This window comes from Excalfactoria chinensis, chromosome 1 (genome assembly GCF_039878825.1).
Source record: "Excalfactoria chinensis isolate bCotChi1 chromosome 1, bCotChi1.hap2, whole genome shotgun sequence".
Taxonomy (NCBI): domain Eukaryota; kingdom Metazoa; phylum Chordata; class Aves; order Galliformes; family Phasianidae; genus Excalfactoria; species Excalfactoria chinensis.
In genome coordinates, this window is record NC_092825.1 from 49877297 (window position 1) to 49893846 (window position 16550).

At 41.7% G+C, this 16550-nt stretch overlaps 2 protein-coding genes across 3 annotated transcripts in view; one reads left to right on the forward strand and one right to left on the reverse strand.

Annotated features, from left to right (window-relative positions):
- Window positions 1-1279: 1279 nt before the first annotated feature.
- Window positions 1280-6083, reverse strand: LOC140249476 (uncharacterized). Its single transcript, XM_072331201.1, has 4 exons — window positions 5968-6083; window positions 4549-5594; window positions 4280-4415; window positions 1280-4099 (listed from the first exon to the last, which is right to left on the reverse strand). The coding sequence occupies exons 1-3, from the start codon at window positions 6081-6083 to the stop codon at window positions 4408-4410; spliced, it is 1170 nt and encodes a 389-aa protein (XP_072187302.1). The 3' UTR covers window positions 1280-4099; window positions 4280-4407.
- LARGE1 (LARGE xylosyl- and glucuronyltransferase 1) overlaps window positions 5436-16550 on the forward strand; it is a 312296-nt gene continuing 301181 nt past the window's right edge. For both annotated transcript variants that reach the window (XM_072326861.1, XM_072326860.1), the window contains exons 1-2: window positions 5436-5571; window positions 7045-7131. The gene's annotated coding sequence lies outside the window, so the exon portion shown is untranslated. The remainder of the gene's footprint in view (window positions 5572-7044; window positions 7132-16550) is intronic.

Sequence of the window (16550 nt, forward strand, 5' to 3'; positions counted from 1 at the left end):
ACTGTATAACAAGAGATAAACAATATATCCATTAGTTGTTTGGGACTGTGGTGAACCAAATAGAAATAATTACTAAAGAGAAGCTTCACAAAAGCGTATGTATAGATGTGTAGACACATTTTCCCATAACACAGATTGGGACACAAAGGGCAGTCTAGACTGAATACCAGAGGAATCACTGCATTTGCTTTACTTACTTCAACGTACCTTGATTTAGGCTGTAAGAGTATTTGGGTCAATTTCATCTTCCTAGCTAAGCAAATTTAAAGATACTTAAAACTTTGTCTGGTGTCGCTTTTCTTTGCTATAAATTTCAGTAAATGGAAGGATACATGTTAACAAAGACAAATCATGCTATTGTACATTATCCAGAACTTCATTGTGAGTAGAATAGTGTGAAGACTACATCAGAAACAAAACAAAACAAAAACAAAAAAACACGAACCAAAAGCACATCACTTCAAACACAGCAATTATTGCTCATTTTATAGGATATACTTACACGCTACTGAGGCCTCTGGAGATATTAGTGTTAACTTTATGGAGTTAAAAACCAAAATCTTATTGTGAATTGTATGTGACAGACTAGCAAAATAGTCATCAATAAGTAGCAATGCAGAACTGATCTAACCATCCTGGTAGATCTCAACTTAAAAAAAATACTGTCGAATTAGATTAACTTCATAAAATTACTGACTCTTCTACTTCTTACCACTATTTGCTATGGTTTTAAAAAGCATTATTCCTTCCTTTAAAAACAAAACAGATTAAAAGCAAACAAAAAAAAAAAAAAACAAAAAAAAAAACCAACTATTCTCCATTTAACTAAGTCATAACAAAGGAAAATTAGTAACTGACAGCAACAATAAAACAGAAAATCTGTAAACAGTTCTCTGCAGTACAAAGTAAACAAGTAGAGGAAAATAGCCCTCTCCTTCACCTTATCTTAGACTGCAGCATTGTACACTTAGTTAAGATGCAAGGAGAAATGTTTACCTTTTCCTTTTTGGGTCAGAATCACAACTAATTCCAGGAGAAATGTGCATGAAATTCAACATAATTTATCACAGAACATTCAGTTTATTATCAGAAATTGACTTTGGCATAAAAGACAAACATTTCTCTTTAATAATTTATTTTTCTTTGAATTCTAGATTTTTTAGGTTTTCATGATGTTTTCTATTCACTTAAAGGCATGAATTTTATCAGGGTGATTCTTCCCCTAGTTGTTACAGCCACAAGGGCTCTAGATTTTGTTCAGGCTGTCTTTTTTGGTGTTTTTTTTTTTTTTTTTTTTTTTGTTTGTTTAATTGTTTGTTGTGTTTTGTTGTTAAATGCACAGGAAATCCTCAATTAAACTTTAATTTAGAGTCCATAAGGGAGAGCTTCTTATGTAATGGACTTTCCATTTTACACACAAGAACTAGACATTTATTTTTCCAGTGAAGATTATACCTCAGTCATCTCCTGTCTAAAACACCTTTCCTACTACAAGTGATGTCAGGCAGTCAGTCCTTCAGCAGCCCTGTGTTCACTGTAGCGGCAGATAAGACAAACCTCACAGTCTGGGACTTGCTCCAGACTTCTAGGCTTGCTCTTTGTACTCTGATATCATCAACAGTTGTGCAGTTTCACATCTAGAAGTCAAGAGTGATGATTTATGAACAAAGAGTCGCAACCTTCTGTGTTTCAGCACATCAGTTAACACAGTCCAGTCAGCCTCTGGTTCCCTGTGACAATATCCAGAACGGTTAACTTCCAGCTGTTTCACTAACTCCACACAAAAGCAGCTCATAGAAAACTTTATTTTGTCCATGCACGTCCAAAATCTTGAGTGTGACACAGCAGCACCAGTCTTACCATGTATTTAAAATGTTCATAAATCACAGGAGTGTCTGTGGAGGAATTTGGGCACAGACACCTTAGTAGCTTTCAAAAACATTTTAGCTACAATTGAAGCTAGCAAGTAATGCACTAGTAAAGCAATAAAGCATTTGTATGTCACTTGATGAACAAAGCACTGTCTTTTTTCTCAAAAGAGCTCATACTGGTTGACTTCATCTAGAACAATGAAGCAACTGTAAGAATGTAAAAAAGACTTCATTGGTCTCAACAGGAGACGAACTCCATGTACGCTCTTAGCTTGAATATTTATGGACCTCAGACCCCTCCTTTCTTTCACATCAAATGGCTACACTGGAAATAATTTTGTCCTCACCAACACTCAGCTAACTTGTAAATTTTCAACGTCTTACAAACAGACTTAGTTCTACTGTACTCAGTGATGCTTTGCTACTGTGAAAGTGCTATAACCTGTCTGAATACGTGCACTCTTATGCCTTTACCTATTGTTCCAGTAAGAAAGAACAAGCTCAAATGCTTGTGTGATAATTTTATAGCTGTATAATTTAATGTAGTGGAGACATGTTCCTATGTTAAAAAAAAAAAAAAGTCTGATTTATATATTTTTCATTAAAATGACTGTTAAAGCTTTGAGGTTTACAACCTTCTATATGTTCATGCTTACAAACCATTTACTCTACATTACTGCAGGTTTTACTGTTTGTAAAAACATAAGGAGACCTCCTGCTCCAGAACCTGTGTAGCTGCTGGGGAAGGCTTCTTTCTGGCTAAATGAAATTGGAAGTGTAAATGTTTGCAGCTTTTGTTTATTTGTTTTTAGCTATCCTGGGCTAAGGACCCTTCCACATCAGCTGTTCACCCCACGCCCAAAGCGACTGCTCCTTCAGGTCTTCAAGTACAAAGTCAAACAAAGTGTTTTGTGTTTTTTATGATGAATTTTAAAAGACTACTCACTTATAAATACCATTTTAAAACAAACCTTTCTCTTCACAGGTGGTTGCTCCTCCCTCCCATGAGTTTTTCTAACCCAGTGGTAATCACTCTCAGCCAGAGTCTGTCTAATGCTGCCATGGGTTCGAACAGCTGTTCTCCATTTTGTGTATTTTGTGTAGGACAGCAACTTGATAGGTGCTTGCGCAATTTCAAGTCAAGATACTTTGCTGCAGTATGAAGTTCCATCATTTGCCATGTATGGTCACACATTAGCTAATCCAATCAATCCATGCTGCTCTGAAAGCCTAAGAATCTTTGTGGGTGCTGAGATTTCCCTGCTCTAACAGAAGACAGGAACATTAAGAATCTGCAGAAATTGTTCAATGTAATATAGGATCAGACTCTGACAATTCACAAATCTTTAGGACACGGCACGATACTAAAAACATATGAATCCACTCAACATGGCTTTCTTAATAATGAAAGCATACATACAGTCTTGGATCCTCCTCCATACATCCCCAGCAATTCTTTCATCATGACTGCCACCAAAGCAGCTGAAACCTTCACAATTGCAAGAAAAGATAAAGACATGTTATTACATTATAGGTGACCCTTTTGCATCACTTAAGCGAATGGACAGAGTAACTCACTGCAGTATAGCTCATTTCTGACTTTGATTTGCTCATGAAAACTATGGAGACAAACCTGTATATGTTACCATAGCTTCTCCAGAGAATTGAATGATTTCAGTTCTGAACTGATAGAACAAGGGCAAACGGTTTCAAACTAAAAGAGGAGAGATTTAGATGAAATATAACGGGGTTTTTTTTCAGTAAGGGTAGTGAGGTACTGAAACAGATTACCCAGAGGTGGCAGATGCTGTGTCCCTGGAGACATTCAAAGTCAGGCCAGAGGGGCTCTGAGCACCGTGATCTAGCTGTAGGTGTCCCTGCTCACTACAGGGGATGGGAACCAGATGGCCTTTCAAGATTCTTCTCAACTCAAACCATTTTATGAATTCTTTTTTTTTTTTAGATTTTTTTTTATTTCCTAAGTGCTCTCCCAGTTGTCATAATAGGTCAATTTGTAGTCTTCAACACTTATGTGATATCACTGACACGTTCAACTTCATGATTTACTGCAGTTCATCTGATACCACTCCTGACTGAAGCATCGGGCAGTGGGCACGGCTGGCGGCAGAGCACTGCGGTTGATGGACCAAAGCCTTAATCGAGTCTGGCAAACGCTATCTTCCCATGAATAATCTGCTCCTGAGTTCACAGTATTGTGGTAGAGTGTACTGCAAAACATAAGTTCAGGATCGATTATAGCATTTAAACAGTTGATGGAACAGGAGAAATTAGCACCTGTGGTACCTGTAACAGAACATTCTTTTCTAAAAGAACTCTTCCTGGAATGCTGGAAAGAAAGCAATAAACACTGAACAGCATCCCTGTTATTCCTGCTTCTGATTACTTACATTGGTACCCAAAGCACGTGCCTACTTTCCTTCCTCTTCCATCCTAGGAAGGGATGAACGTCTTCCGAACTACGTTCACACCGGCTTCCTCCCGGAATTTCTGTCCTGCTTGTGCTTCCCATAGAGCTTCAGACACCTCCCTCAGCAACGTACACACGGTTTATCCCACGGAGAGAATTAGAAAAAAGAATAAAAACGCCGAATAGAGTTAAAGGCAGCTCGATGCTCACGGGCAGGGCACCTCCCGCGGCCGCGTTCCCCCCACTTACCGTTGAGGTGCGGCCCCGTGCGGGGCCGGCTCCCCCCTCTCTGCCCCTCCCGGCCCGGCTCGGTCCAGGTACAGCGGCCCGGGGGCGCCGCTCGGTGAAGGCGGGCGGTGCGCGGTTGTCGCTGGTTGGGCGCTCGTTGCCTGTCGCTGGGCGGTGTGTCAGTGGGCTGGCTCCTCCTCGGCGCCGCGCCTCCTCCCGCCCATGCACAGACATGACACAGACACACAGTCACTGCAGCTGCCGCTGAGCCCGGGGCAGAGCGGCGGCTGCGGCGAGGACCCCTCTGCCGGCACTGGAGTACTGCCGGCGGTGGGCGGCGAGACCCGCAGGGGGCAGCCTGGCACCGGGTGGGGGAAGGCTGGCAGCGGGGAAGGGGCGGGAGGCAAGGAAGGAAGGAAGGAAGGAAGGAAGAAAGGGAAGGGGGCAGCCTGGCACTCCGAGCTGGAGGCGGCACCGGGCAGCGGCACGGAGCGAGCCCGGGCGGAGCGCGGCACCCAGCGGCCGCTGAGGCTGAGGCTGGGCCGGCGGCTTTAGGAGCGGGGCCGGGGGGAGCCGCTCCGCTCCCGGCTGCACGCTGCCGGTGACCTTCCCGGGTCTGCTCAGGCCGGGCAGGGCCTCGTCTCCCCGCGGAGATCGTGCAGCAGGCCCCGGGGAGAGAAGAGGAGAGGAGGCCGGGCCGGAATACCCCGCCGCCCCCGGGTACTGCCGGCCGCCGGCAGGGCCTGTGCGGGGAGAGGGGCGGGGGACGGCAAGCGGGACGGCCGGGCGGCACCTCCGGACAGTGGGGAGGCCGTGAAGAGAGGAGGGGGAGGAGGAGGCAGCCCGAGGCGGCGCATCCCGGGAGAAGCGAGGAGCTCCCCGCTGCCCTCCTCCTCCCCGCGCAACCCGCGGAGAGCGGGGACCGCCGGCCGGCACCTCCCGGCTGCGGGACCGGAGCTGGAGCTGCGCGCCGGGAGCGGAGGAGGAAGAGGGGGAAGAAGCACGGGGAAGGGGCGCGGAGCGTCCCGACGCCGCCCGGGGGAGGTGAGTATGAGGCCGTGTCGGCGCTGGGGCCAGGGGAGGGCGAGGGGCGATCGATCAGTCAGTGTCCCTCTGCGGGCTGCCGAGAAGCGGAAAACCGGGAGCTGCGCTGGGAGGGAGTCCCGGCTGCGAGAGGCACCTGCCCGTCGCTCCGGAGTTTTTCCGGGACGCTGAGGGTTCCCCAACCCCGTTAGCTGTCGGCCGGGCGGGCTGCTCTGTCACCTCGTATCCGAACGTTCGGATCGTTAAGCCCCGCTCGCCGGGGTTGGAGGTGACTTGAAGTTTGGCAGCGCCTTATGTAACACTTTTTGGAGAGGCTGTGTGCTCCGTTTTGTTTTTTAGAAAGCGAGCGGGTTCTTTGTAGAGCGTCAGGCGAGCGGTCTTGATTCGCGTTCATACCTGAACGCAGCGTCCTCTGCTTTGTTCAACTTGGAACGCGGGGTTATTGCTTGAGAACAGATAGAGCAGACTTTTTCCCCAGTGTGCCTTAAGAAGAAATTAGCCTGGGGAGGCATCTGGGCTGTGGTTACTAGATATAAACCTCTTAGTGTACATACAGCCTATCTGCACAGCACTTTTGTTGCACTCTTAAATTATCACAGGAACGTTTTCACGGCACCGATCGTCACTTATGTGTTCTGGGAGGTACAGGCACCAGGATAGAAAAACTGATGTATCTGAAGTCCTGTAGTTTATTTAAAATGCAGCTTTACCGATAGAAGGAAGAGAAAGCACCAGGCTGAACAGAGTGCTGCGTTAAAACCAGACTTGGTAATAGCCAACAGGTCAGCAGGTTTTATTTAGTGAAATCTTCTGGATGCAGAGTAAATTTCTTTGTATAATATAATTTTACTTGCTCAGAAGCAGCAGAGAAGCGAGGAAAATGAATTGAAAGGTTGCCTGGTTTCCCTGCAGTTCTGTAAGTGGCTGTCTTTCTAGCAAATAAAAAAAAAAAAAAAAAAAAGCAAGCTTTTGACTTCACATAAAAAGGCAGGGTAGTGATTTGCTACATATTCTTTAGACTCCTGCTGCAAAGGTACGCTAGGGGGACTAGTTAGTGTGGGTTTTGTTCCCATTCATTGGTGAAAATGCACAGACTAATGTAATAACACCTATGAAGTGAAGACTTCTTTCCTTGCCTTCTATTGCTTCATCTTTAGGCTGTAAGCTTAAAGGCAAAATCATATACATAAATGCAGGGGATGAGTTCAGAGCGGGGAGAATACTGTAACAAAATCATCTCGCTTTGTTCTGTGCTCCCTGCTGCAAGCAAAGATAAGTTATCAGAGTCAGGTTTACTTATAAGAACAAAATAAGCAACCCCCCTCCGCAAGCTTCCTCCCTCTGTTGTGGTTTTTGTTTTGTTGTTTTAAATAGAGAGATGACCAAGGTGGAACAGGTCTCCTTGGGCTTCTTGAAAACTGCAAGTTGCTGATAAGTATTACAAGTTTGAAATGTGAAATTCTTATTGCTTAGGTGTCCTGTAACAGCCCCTGATCAGCAAGGCTGCAAGTCATGTAGAAGCTGCAGGATCAGCAGAGTCTCTGATGGATAACCGGATCGGTAGGTTCTTCGTGTTTCATCTATTATTCATTTCTTAGTATTAGGTATATTAATTTAAACTTTTCTTTGACATTCAAATGTTGTGAAAATGTAAGGGTTTCCTTTCGGGTCTGGAGAAAATTGCACTGAGTTTTTCTTTAAAGGAGCACTCAAAACACTATTACTCACGGATATGTTGGATTCTCTGTGCCAGCTATTCAGTCTGCTTTAATTCCAAAGCGCAGTCCCTCAAAAAGCTGAAGTGCGCAGCGGTTGTGAACGATTGTGTGTCTTTTGACAACACTGACTTCTGTCACAGTCTTGATCTGCTGAAATTTCAGAGTGTAGGACTTAATATTAGCAAAAGCAATATTTCTCCTGAATGAATTACGTTACAAACTTGCTAAACTCGGCACTTATGTATACCACTATTGCTAAATGTAAGTGTTCTTAAATATGATTTTAAAGAAACAAAACTCCAAAGTACCATCTGTTTGACTATTTCTTGCTGAAGCGTTCGTTCATTTACTTAGTTTTAAATGGACTAAATGATTGTCAGTAGACCCTTAATGGGATGTGCTACACTCCCAGCTACACTCCCATACTCTGATTTTGTGTGTGTGTGTGTCTGCCTTGCAAAGAGTAATCCTAAACACGCACAAAACTGACAAAAATCCAAGCTGTTTTGCGAGATGATTTTTAACTGAAGGCTAATAATGGGTAAAATCTACAAGCTGGTGTAGTGGAAATGCTAAGTCATGGCCTGAAACAGTGATCAAGCACCTCATGGGAAGGCAGGGCCAGCCCAGGGGAGCTCAGTTGCATGCAGTGCACCTGAGTGACTAGAATGAGTGAGGCCAGGATCTGCTTCTTCCCACACATCACTTAAGGGCGGCAGTGGAGACAAGAGTATCTCATTGGAGATCCCTGCTTACCTGAGGCCTTCCAAGGGTAAGCAGCTTCTTTCCTTTATTTCTTTGCCCATGGGTTGTTACCCTTGAGCAAATCCTCACTTGCTGCAGTCTGCTGTCATTGCTGTGCTTTCAATCATATTACACCTGACTGCAAAATCTTAGTTGTCTACGCTGGTCTCAACCCACATGTGAACTCTGTTGATGGGAGTTACTTGTCTGGAACCAGAATAGCATATGGACCTTTGCCTTTTTATTTTGTTGTGTCCAGGCACCTGGGTTTGTGTGAAGGTCCCTGTTAATGAGCCATTGCTGGCTTTGATTAAAGACCTTTCATTAACTGCGTTAGAATTAATTAAAAATTAGCCATTGTAGGGATATGAGATTTGTCATATCTGCTTTCTCCTTTGGCCCATGTGTGTTAACAGCAGTAGCACAAAGTGCTTGAGATGGGGATGTAGTGGCCAATGCAGATTCACAGTTGGTCATGTATGAGTTTATCTCCACAGAGTTGCTCATGTTGTTTATTTGCCTGATTCCATGGCTAAAGAATTTTCTGAACACGAGTTTTGTGCCTGCATACAGAAACACATGCGGTATTTTTTGCCCCTGGTAAATTATCTGGTTAGAACCCATCTTTCTTTTTGTAGTGAATGCTAGCTTTAAAAATCAGTCACTTTTTTTCATTATTCCACACTTGGTGTAATTTATGAGCTGGAGAGTCAGAACTACAATCAGGGAAAGTAATTTTATTCTACCTTTTTTGCTTTTTCCATTTGATTGCCATTTTTTTTATCTTCCTTTTGGTGCTCCTTGTTTCCCTCCCCAGTTCTACCTGGGGATAAAGGTTAAGAAATGAGCATTGTACTTCATAGGGACTCCTTTTGGCATGACTTGGCTTAGCATTTGGAAGTCTATCATGTCTCTTGTCAAAGCTTGTTCAGTGCATGGTTGTGAAAGGAGAGTAGCAGTTAGCAAACTATATTTTACAGGGAACTTGGTGGCTCAGAAATCAAAGAGAAATTTGATGGAAAGGATTATCCTGGCTTTGGCAATGACTTTGAAGCAAAACTGCCAAGTCTGGAATCCTTGTGTAAGTGCCATCTGTGTCAGAATTAGAAGCAAACAGTGTAGAATAGTTCCTTTACCTGTTTTAATTTGCAGACCTGACCGTGTCTGATCTAACTCTACTTAAAGTAATTTCCAAATAACTTTTTCTTTCTAGAATATAGATGCTATTTCCACAGCAGTGGAGTTAACTGGGTAGAAGCCGCACTTTATATTGGTGAGAGGAGCCCCAGCAATTTCTATTCAGTGCAACAGGAAAAATCCAGACCTAATCACGTAGCCTGGCGGAAGCTGAAGATCTGAGGTAGCTCAGGAAGGGTGCAGTCTGTCTTGCCAACTTCGATGTAAGATAGATAAGCTTGAAAACAGTAATAAAAAAGAGTAGGTGACTGTTAAAAGGAGTTCTCTGTCATTGTACTTCCCATCTCTTGACCAGTGCTGTAAGGAGATAGGTGCCACAACTCTACAATTCTCCCAGAGTTTGTGTTTTGTTTTTAATTAAAAAAGGAAACTCTGAGTTTACTTGAAATTTCTAGATAGACTTTTGTACCTGTTTAGGGGCTTGGGAATTAATATGTCTACTTGGAGAAATAAATACTTCTCATCCTACAATAAAAAGTACTACTGGGTGGTGAATGGGTGGAGTGAGAAGAATTGTGAACTGTTTGGATGAGGTGAAGTTTCCAGCTGATGTTCAGGCTTTTCAAATCTGCTCCTCCTGCCTAGTTTTCAGTTTTCTCTCTGACTTAGTGGTGTGCCTCTAAACCTCAGTAACATCAGTAACCTCAGTAATGAATTTCTTTGGAGGCGATTTTCCATTTTGACTTCAGCTAATGCTACTGATGATCGATACTGCAAATGGAATTCTGTGTTCAGAAATTACTGAACTTCAGTTTATGAATTTGTTTAATTCAGTGTTTTCTCAGGCCGAGGTACTGGAAGGATGAATGCCATTGGGTAGAAATAGGAAATTAAAACCAATCATCCTAGTATTACTAAAAACCTCAAATATGTTCTTTAGATCATGTTGCTTTTAAGTATTGTAGCTTTCATTTGCTTTTAAACAGAAGGGAGTCTTAGGCTTCTCATTTCTTGTAGAAAATGAGCTGACGTTATCCCTGCAAGCAGAAGTTAAATTGTTTCTGTCGTCTTGTATTTCTTTCAGTCCCAAGACTGGTTTTAGAATGTGACTCAGATTTAAATGCAGGGAGGATATCATTCATTTAGGACAAGTCTTCTAGGATGAAATATTGGCTACCAAGCTTGAGAATTAAGATAAAGTTGATTTCTACATCTTTAAAAGGGTAAAATTGTGTTTTGGATTCTTCATTAATGAGTGTGATGCAACAAGATGCTGCTCTATTGAAGTAGAGAGCTGGAACACTGATGGATGGGACTCCTGCAAAGGTGGATTTTTTCCTGTTGTTATTATTGGAACATTATTGAATCGTATTATTTTACGATTTATGTCCTTATCCTCGGTCTTCCTGAACTTTTAAACATCAACTGCATTTATGAGAAATCTGTTCACCTTCCATGATTTCCAAGTAGTGGAAATCTGTAGATGATGATGCCATAAGCACTTGTAGTTGTCTGGAAAATTGCAGTGTTCTCCCATACTGACTGACTGCTTTCAGAAAGCAACAAAATGATCAGTTTAAAGAAGTGGTAGAAGCATGCCTGTCTTCATTAAGATGTATCTTGTCAAAACACAGGATGCTGCAAATAGAGAAAGGAGAGATAGAAAAATAAAATTGGTGCTGATACTGAGTCCATCACAATTTGGGACCCAGAAGGGGCTAAAGCAAGTCGCCTGGTGAGAGACAAGAAAGGGAGAGCTTTGTACTTGATGGTGTTTATCCCGTGACAAGTTTCAGACCACTGTAGTGCAGTCTGAACCGTTACTTTGGCAAGCAAAAATCAGGTATGTGAATGGAGGGCATTTCAGATACAGCTGTCTTAAACTGGGCATCCAGCAATTATCTTGTGGTTAAAACTTGAAGAAAGAAGCAGTGTTTGTGCTGTGGCCTAGGATAGGTTCGCATGATTCCATGGTTGCTTTCAGATCTTGGATGTGAAAAGGAAAGTACACCTACAGCAGGTTAAGTTACTGCATTTCATTATGAATGCTGTGGTCAGTTTTCCCTTTCTTCTGTTCTTACTATGAGCTTAGTGCATCTGTAGGGCTGGTAGGTTAAAACAGTAGCTTCCAGCAAACTTCTTGGGTCTTTCACACCCATTGTTTAAATTAGCAGTGTAGGTCCTACATCACTGTAGCACCTCCTTCTCATATAAAAGCTTTCCATTAGGAATGACTCCTGTGTGGCCAAAATCAGTTCACCTTGCACCTGGTTTATAAGGTGGGGAACCACATACTGTTACTTCCTTGTGACATGGTTATCCATCTGGCAATTTACATCACTGCTGCAGCTATCCAGAGCCTTGCAGCTTTTGCCTGCCCTGCTGGGTCAGTTGATTGTAGAATCTCAGCTTCTTTATACTGCCAGTGTTCACTGCTGTCATGCCAGTGCTTGTGTGTGTCATCTTAGGTACATGAATTTGCATCATATAGGGGAAAGATGGGAAATAATGTTCAGGAAGCTGAGGTCCTGATTTATGTTACAATAACAACGTAACTATGTGCAGTTGGCCAATGGGCTGAGAAGAAGGAGGTTCCTAACATTTTGTTTTTTCCTCATGAGGATGAACAAAGTAGTAATATTGTGCCACTGGTATGTGAGAAATGGAAGGTGATGACAGAAGTTTTCCTATGCCATATAACTTTGCCAATTTTTCAGTCTTAGTCATGAAGTGGAAATAAATTCATGGGTTTCTTGAATACTTTACAGTGCAGTTTAGGATGAGGCAGAGGACAGTGTAGAAACTTAAATTGATGCTCAGCAGGTGAAGTGATTTGAGCAGAGTTCCCCAGGTGGTAAGTCAAAAAGCAAAGAGCAGAGCACTGTTTTCCTGAGTCACTGTCCTGTGCTTTGAGCATGTGAAAACACCTGTGTCTTTAGCAAAAAATTATTGCTTAATATAGTTGTGGCTTAGATGATAAAGCAAGGTCTCTGATACTCAGCATATAATGTATTTTTTTTTAATGTTTATATGCATATGTACATCTTGCAATCAAATTACAAATATTTGTAAGTTATTTAACTGGATAAATGAAGCTCGTCCTAGTAGAGGTTACAGATGCTCTCTGTTGATTTAGAAGCAGTGCTGTGACCAAGGGGAGACAGGAATGTTTTTCTTCTTCTAAGCAGAAAATAGCATGTTTAAGTGAGAAGGAAATGGGAGAATGCTTGTAGGAGTAAACAGATATATCTTGGTCTTCAAAGCTTGTAGATTAATGTTCTTTAAGTATATAGAGTTTTATCTATGGATGGGTGGTGCTAAGAAACTTGGAGAGTGAAGCCGCCACAGACCATTGAGCCTGCAAATGTAGCAGAAGTCATCATAAGTGAACGTTAAGGAGACCAAAATCTGCACTGATTTATTGATAGATGCTAACTGGGTAAAAATGCAGCACTTCTATTGGTGAAGTTTTATATTGGTTTTAGGTTGTTTTTGAGCACTGATAAGCAGGGGCAGGCACAGCATCTGTCTCAGCAGAAGGTTATTTCCATGATTGTAAGGTATGTATCCCACTGTCAGATTGAAAAATGTGTTCTATCTCAGTAATAAAGATTTCTAGACCTGTAGTTAGTATCAAGAGTTCTCTGAAGTAATTAATTGTGCGGTATATTTTCTGTTTTGTTGCATTTTGTTCTTCAGTTTTGTTCTGCATTGTAGGTTGATATGTTGGTGAAAGTTGATGTTTTCTATTTTTTTTTTCTCTGTTTCCTTTTCATCCAGAGTTTCATATATATATGTATATATATATATGTGTATATATATATATATATATATATTAAGGCTCTGTATGGGGGTAATATGATTTGGAAAGGCATCTTGACTTTTTTGGGTGAAGTAGTGGAATTATGAATGTAGTACAGAAAGCAGTTATTTATTAATATTATGAACACACCTAGAGGTTTGGGCTCCCTTTGTTCTGGGTGAAGCACAGATACACCAACTCTGTGTACATGAAGGTTACTTGGTGAAATATACTGTTCCTTTCTACCAGCCTAAGCACTGGTGCGTGGCCAGAACTTTTCTGACACAGCAGTGTTTTTAGAGAACCACTGAGAGGCTGAGGATTGGAAGGGATCTCTGAAGGTCTACTTGTGATTCCTGGTCAGATAGCCCATAGCAGGTACTCACTACAATGTCACTTGTACTGGTCTGCTCTTTGATCCTTGCCCGTAAACCCTTGGTTGACTCATCATGAATCCTCAGACAAAGCTCCATGCATTTTAGCTGCTCGCTGACATACAGGATGTTGACTCCCATCTCCTTGTCTTTGTAGCGTGTCCTTGCTAAAAGCCTGTGCCTTTCCATTGCAGCAGTCAAATAAAGCAAACCCTCCTACCATGTCTCCATGATGCCCACAAGATCACAGCTGTGCAACTGCACCCAGATCTTTAATTCCTTGTATTTATTCTCCTTGTATTTATTCATACCTAAAAAAAACAGCACCCACATATTAAAAAAATAAAAGCCCACAATCGATGGGAGCAATTCAGATAAAAGCACTGTTTCTGCCAGTATAGCTGTAACTACAATGGCAGCTTTTGCTAGCCAAGTTACGTCAATCAACAGTCAGTCTTCACATTGCCAGTCAACTGAGCGGAGATGGTAGAAATTCCAAAGCGTGAAACTGTTTCTTGCCCAAAAGAGCTTACAAAATACTGAAGAGTGTGCTAAAGTGTTTGAAAGCTGATAGCTTGTGCTTTTTTTTTCTTTCTTTTTTTTTTAGAGTTATACTTTTCGTCTTGGTTAATTTGTCATTTGACTAAAGCTGGTTTATTCTTTAGTAGTTTGTATTCTTGTAGTTGTAGTCTCGTGTTGTGATCCATTGGTTGCAGCAACACGGGCCAGTTGAAAGAATTCTCTGCAACATAACTGTCAGATTACGTAGCTCTTTAATTGAAGAGGTGTTTTAATTATTTGTTTTAAGTACTTTTTTTTTATATATATTTTTAACTTGTAAGTGCTAAAATAAAATTTTACAGCAGTATGTAACGCCAACAGAGAGAAACCTCCAGGAGAATGGAGTCAGATCCCACTGCACCTGCTTTGTGATTGTAATTTATGGAGGTGAAGTGAATCTAACATGGCAGGAACTGAGTCATTCATCGCGGATTGCAAGAAATCCAGCTTCCCTGGTGTTTTCTTGTCTTTGCCTTTATTCACTATGTGTATCTGCATTTCTGTTGCAGCTTTTTTGATCTTTAGGAACTTGTTCTATTTGGTCTGTTCTAAGTTAGGTACAGCTATCATTTTTAGGACTTAATATTTTGAATTTTTGGTTACATTTTAGGGGATTGAGCACTCATATTTTATCAGTCCAGAGATAAGATTATTAGGAGTGAGTAGCGTTTTTCAGGAGCTATTTGTGTTGTTGACTTCAGTCTTTGCAGTGAGGCATCATTTTCAAATTGTTTAGGTTATCTCAGGCCTATTCTGAAATGCTCACTACTGCTAGACAAATAATTGAGGTGATAACTCTGTATGTTTTCAGGTAGATACTTCTGTGAAATATCAACCCAACAACCAACTTCGATGCTTTTGTTGCTGCCTGGAACACTGAGTTGACTGTGTTAACCTACTGTATGTAAATTCCCACTAGTAACCAGTCATGCTAATCTGGGCTGAATGGTGGGATGACATGGAACCTGTGCCCATTGCTCTTAGCTGGTCTCTATTCCCATCTTTATGAAATTCATGTCCCTAGTTTTTTAAGGCCCTACTCAGGGAGGCTGTTCCTGTTAAGTTCATGAGGATTCAAGCCAGACCATTAATGAGCTGAAGCAAAAATCTTCACCATTCTCACTTTTCCTAAGAGCCATCTCACTGAAATCAGTGCTGCTCATAATGGGGTGAGTGAGGTACTAACCTCAGATGTAGATGAGGATCTGTCAGTATTGCACTATCTGCTTGCCTCTCCATCCATTTGTACTGGCTTTCACTGTGGTGGAACATTGGTAGGAAGACAGTGATGCGTCTAGATTGCATGGAAATCTCAGTAGAGACTCCAGTTTTGATCTACATCAGTAGCGCTGGACACTGCAGATAAGTGTGAACGTAGCAGATAAGTCTTTCTGATGAATCTTTTTGCAGAAGTCTTTCCCATTAGCTGTGGCTAAAGAGCCACGAAACACTCTAAACAGAGAAAATGGAATTCAGCAGGGCATGTAATGGACAAATTTACACAAATTATGGCTTTGTATCTAGCACATCCCGATTCTGTGGACTCGTGTGCCTTTAGATACTGTTGTAATGGACACAGCAAAGCTTTTCCATGGTGATATAGAATAAAAAAGATTTGCAGTGGTGATTTAAGAAAAATAGGAATTTCAGCTGTGAAAATGCTAGTGTTGAAAGTATATTGGTGTCTCCTGGTATATAATATTGTAGTATTCCTTTATTATGTTAGTGCTACAGAACCTGTTCTGATGCGTCGCTAAGATGGGAATGAAATCACAGCATGCCAAACTGAAGTCTGTCCATTTACTTTGTATCCTCTTTTCTTTCCATGAAACAATGGTTGTTTATATCTTGACATACTACTATTTGTCAAGTGGTGCTAAATGTTTGGCTTTCGTTTAGAATTGTTTCATTCAAGATATTCTTATCATGGCCGATAGTTGGTGTTAATACTGGAGTTACTGTTCTGATTTTAAGAATCTTTGGTTTTTATTTATATAATTAATTAATTTTCTTTTTACAGGCAAGGCACAAGTTATAGATATGTGATTTTTTGCTGTAATACCAGTGCTCAGGAATAGCTTCGTGGTGCAGACAAGAATCTCAACTCTAGGGATGGCTTCATTGAGGGCTTCATTAAGCATAGAAACATATCTAAGATAACTTTTTGTGTATGTAAAGTGGGATGTGGACAGAACATCTAATTAATCCCTCTAAGCATTGCTGCATGGCCAGGATACTATCATACCTGTACCATTTTTTACCCTTCCTAAATCTGCAGCTGATGAGTAGACTGAAGTTCTGTGTTCTTTAAACAGTTATTTCTTAATACTAAATATTCCAATAAGGGAAGGATTCTCTGTGGCATAGTTTGTGCAGAGTTTATTGCCATTGTTAAATAACAAACAGGAGGAAGAAGTTAAATAAGAACCTCATTAAGTCACAGACATCTCTTGACTGTCTGTCCCATGTTTATTTAGGGACATTAGGAAATATTACTTTTCAGAAAGGGTGGTCAGGCACTGGAATGGACTGCCCAGGGAGGTGGTGGAGTTACTGACCCTTGGGGAGTTCAAGGAATGATTGGATGTTGTGTTGAGGGACATGGGTTAGTGGGAGCTATTGGTAACAGGTGAACAGTTGGAC

Coding starts and splice junctions, on each gene's coding strand:
- LOC140249476 (XM_072331201.1), bottom strand. CDS start 6,083: ATGCCTCCCCAGGCTAATTTCTTCTTAAGGCACACTGGGGAAAAAGTC. Junction 5,595..5,967: donor GCAGAGGACGCTGCGTTCAG/GTATGAACGCGA, acceptor CCCTGGCCCCAG/CGCCGACACGGCCTCATACT.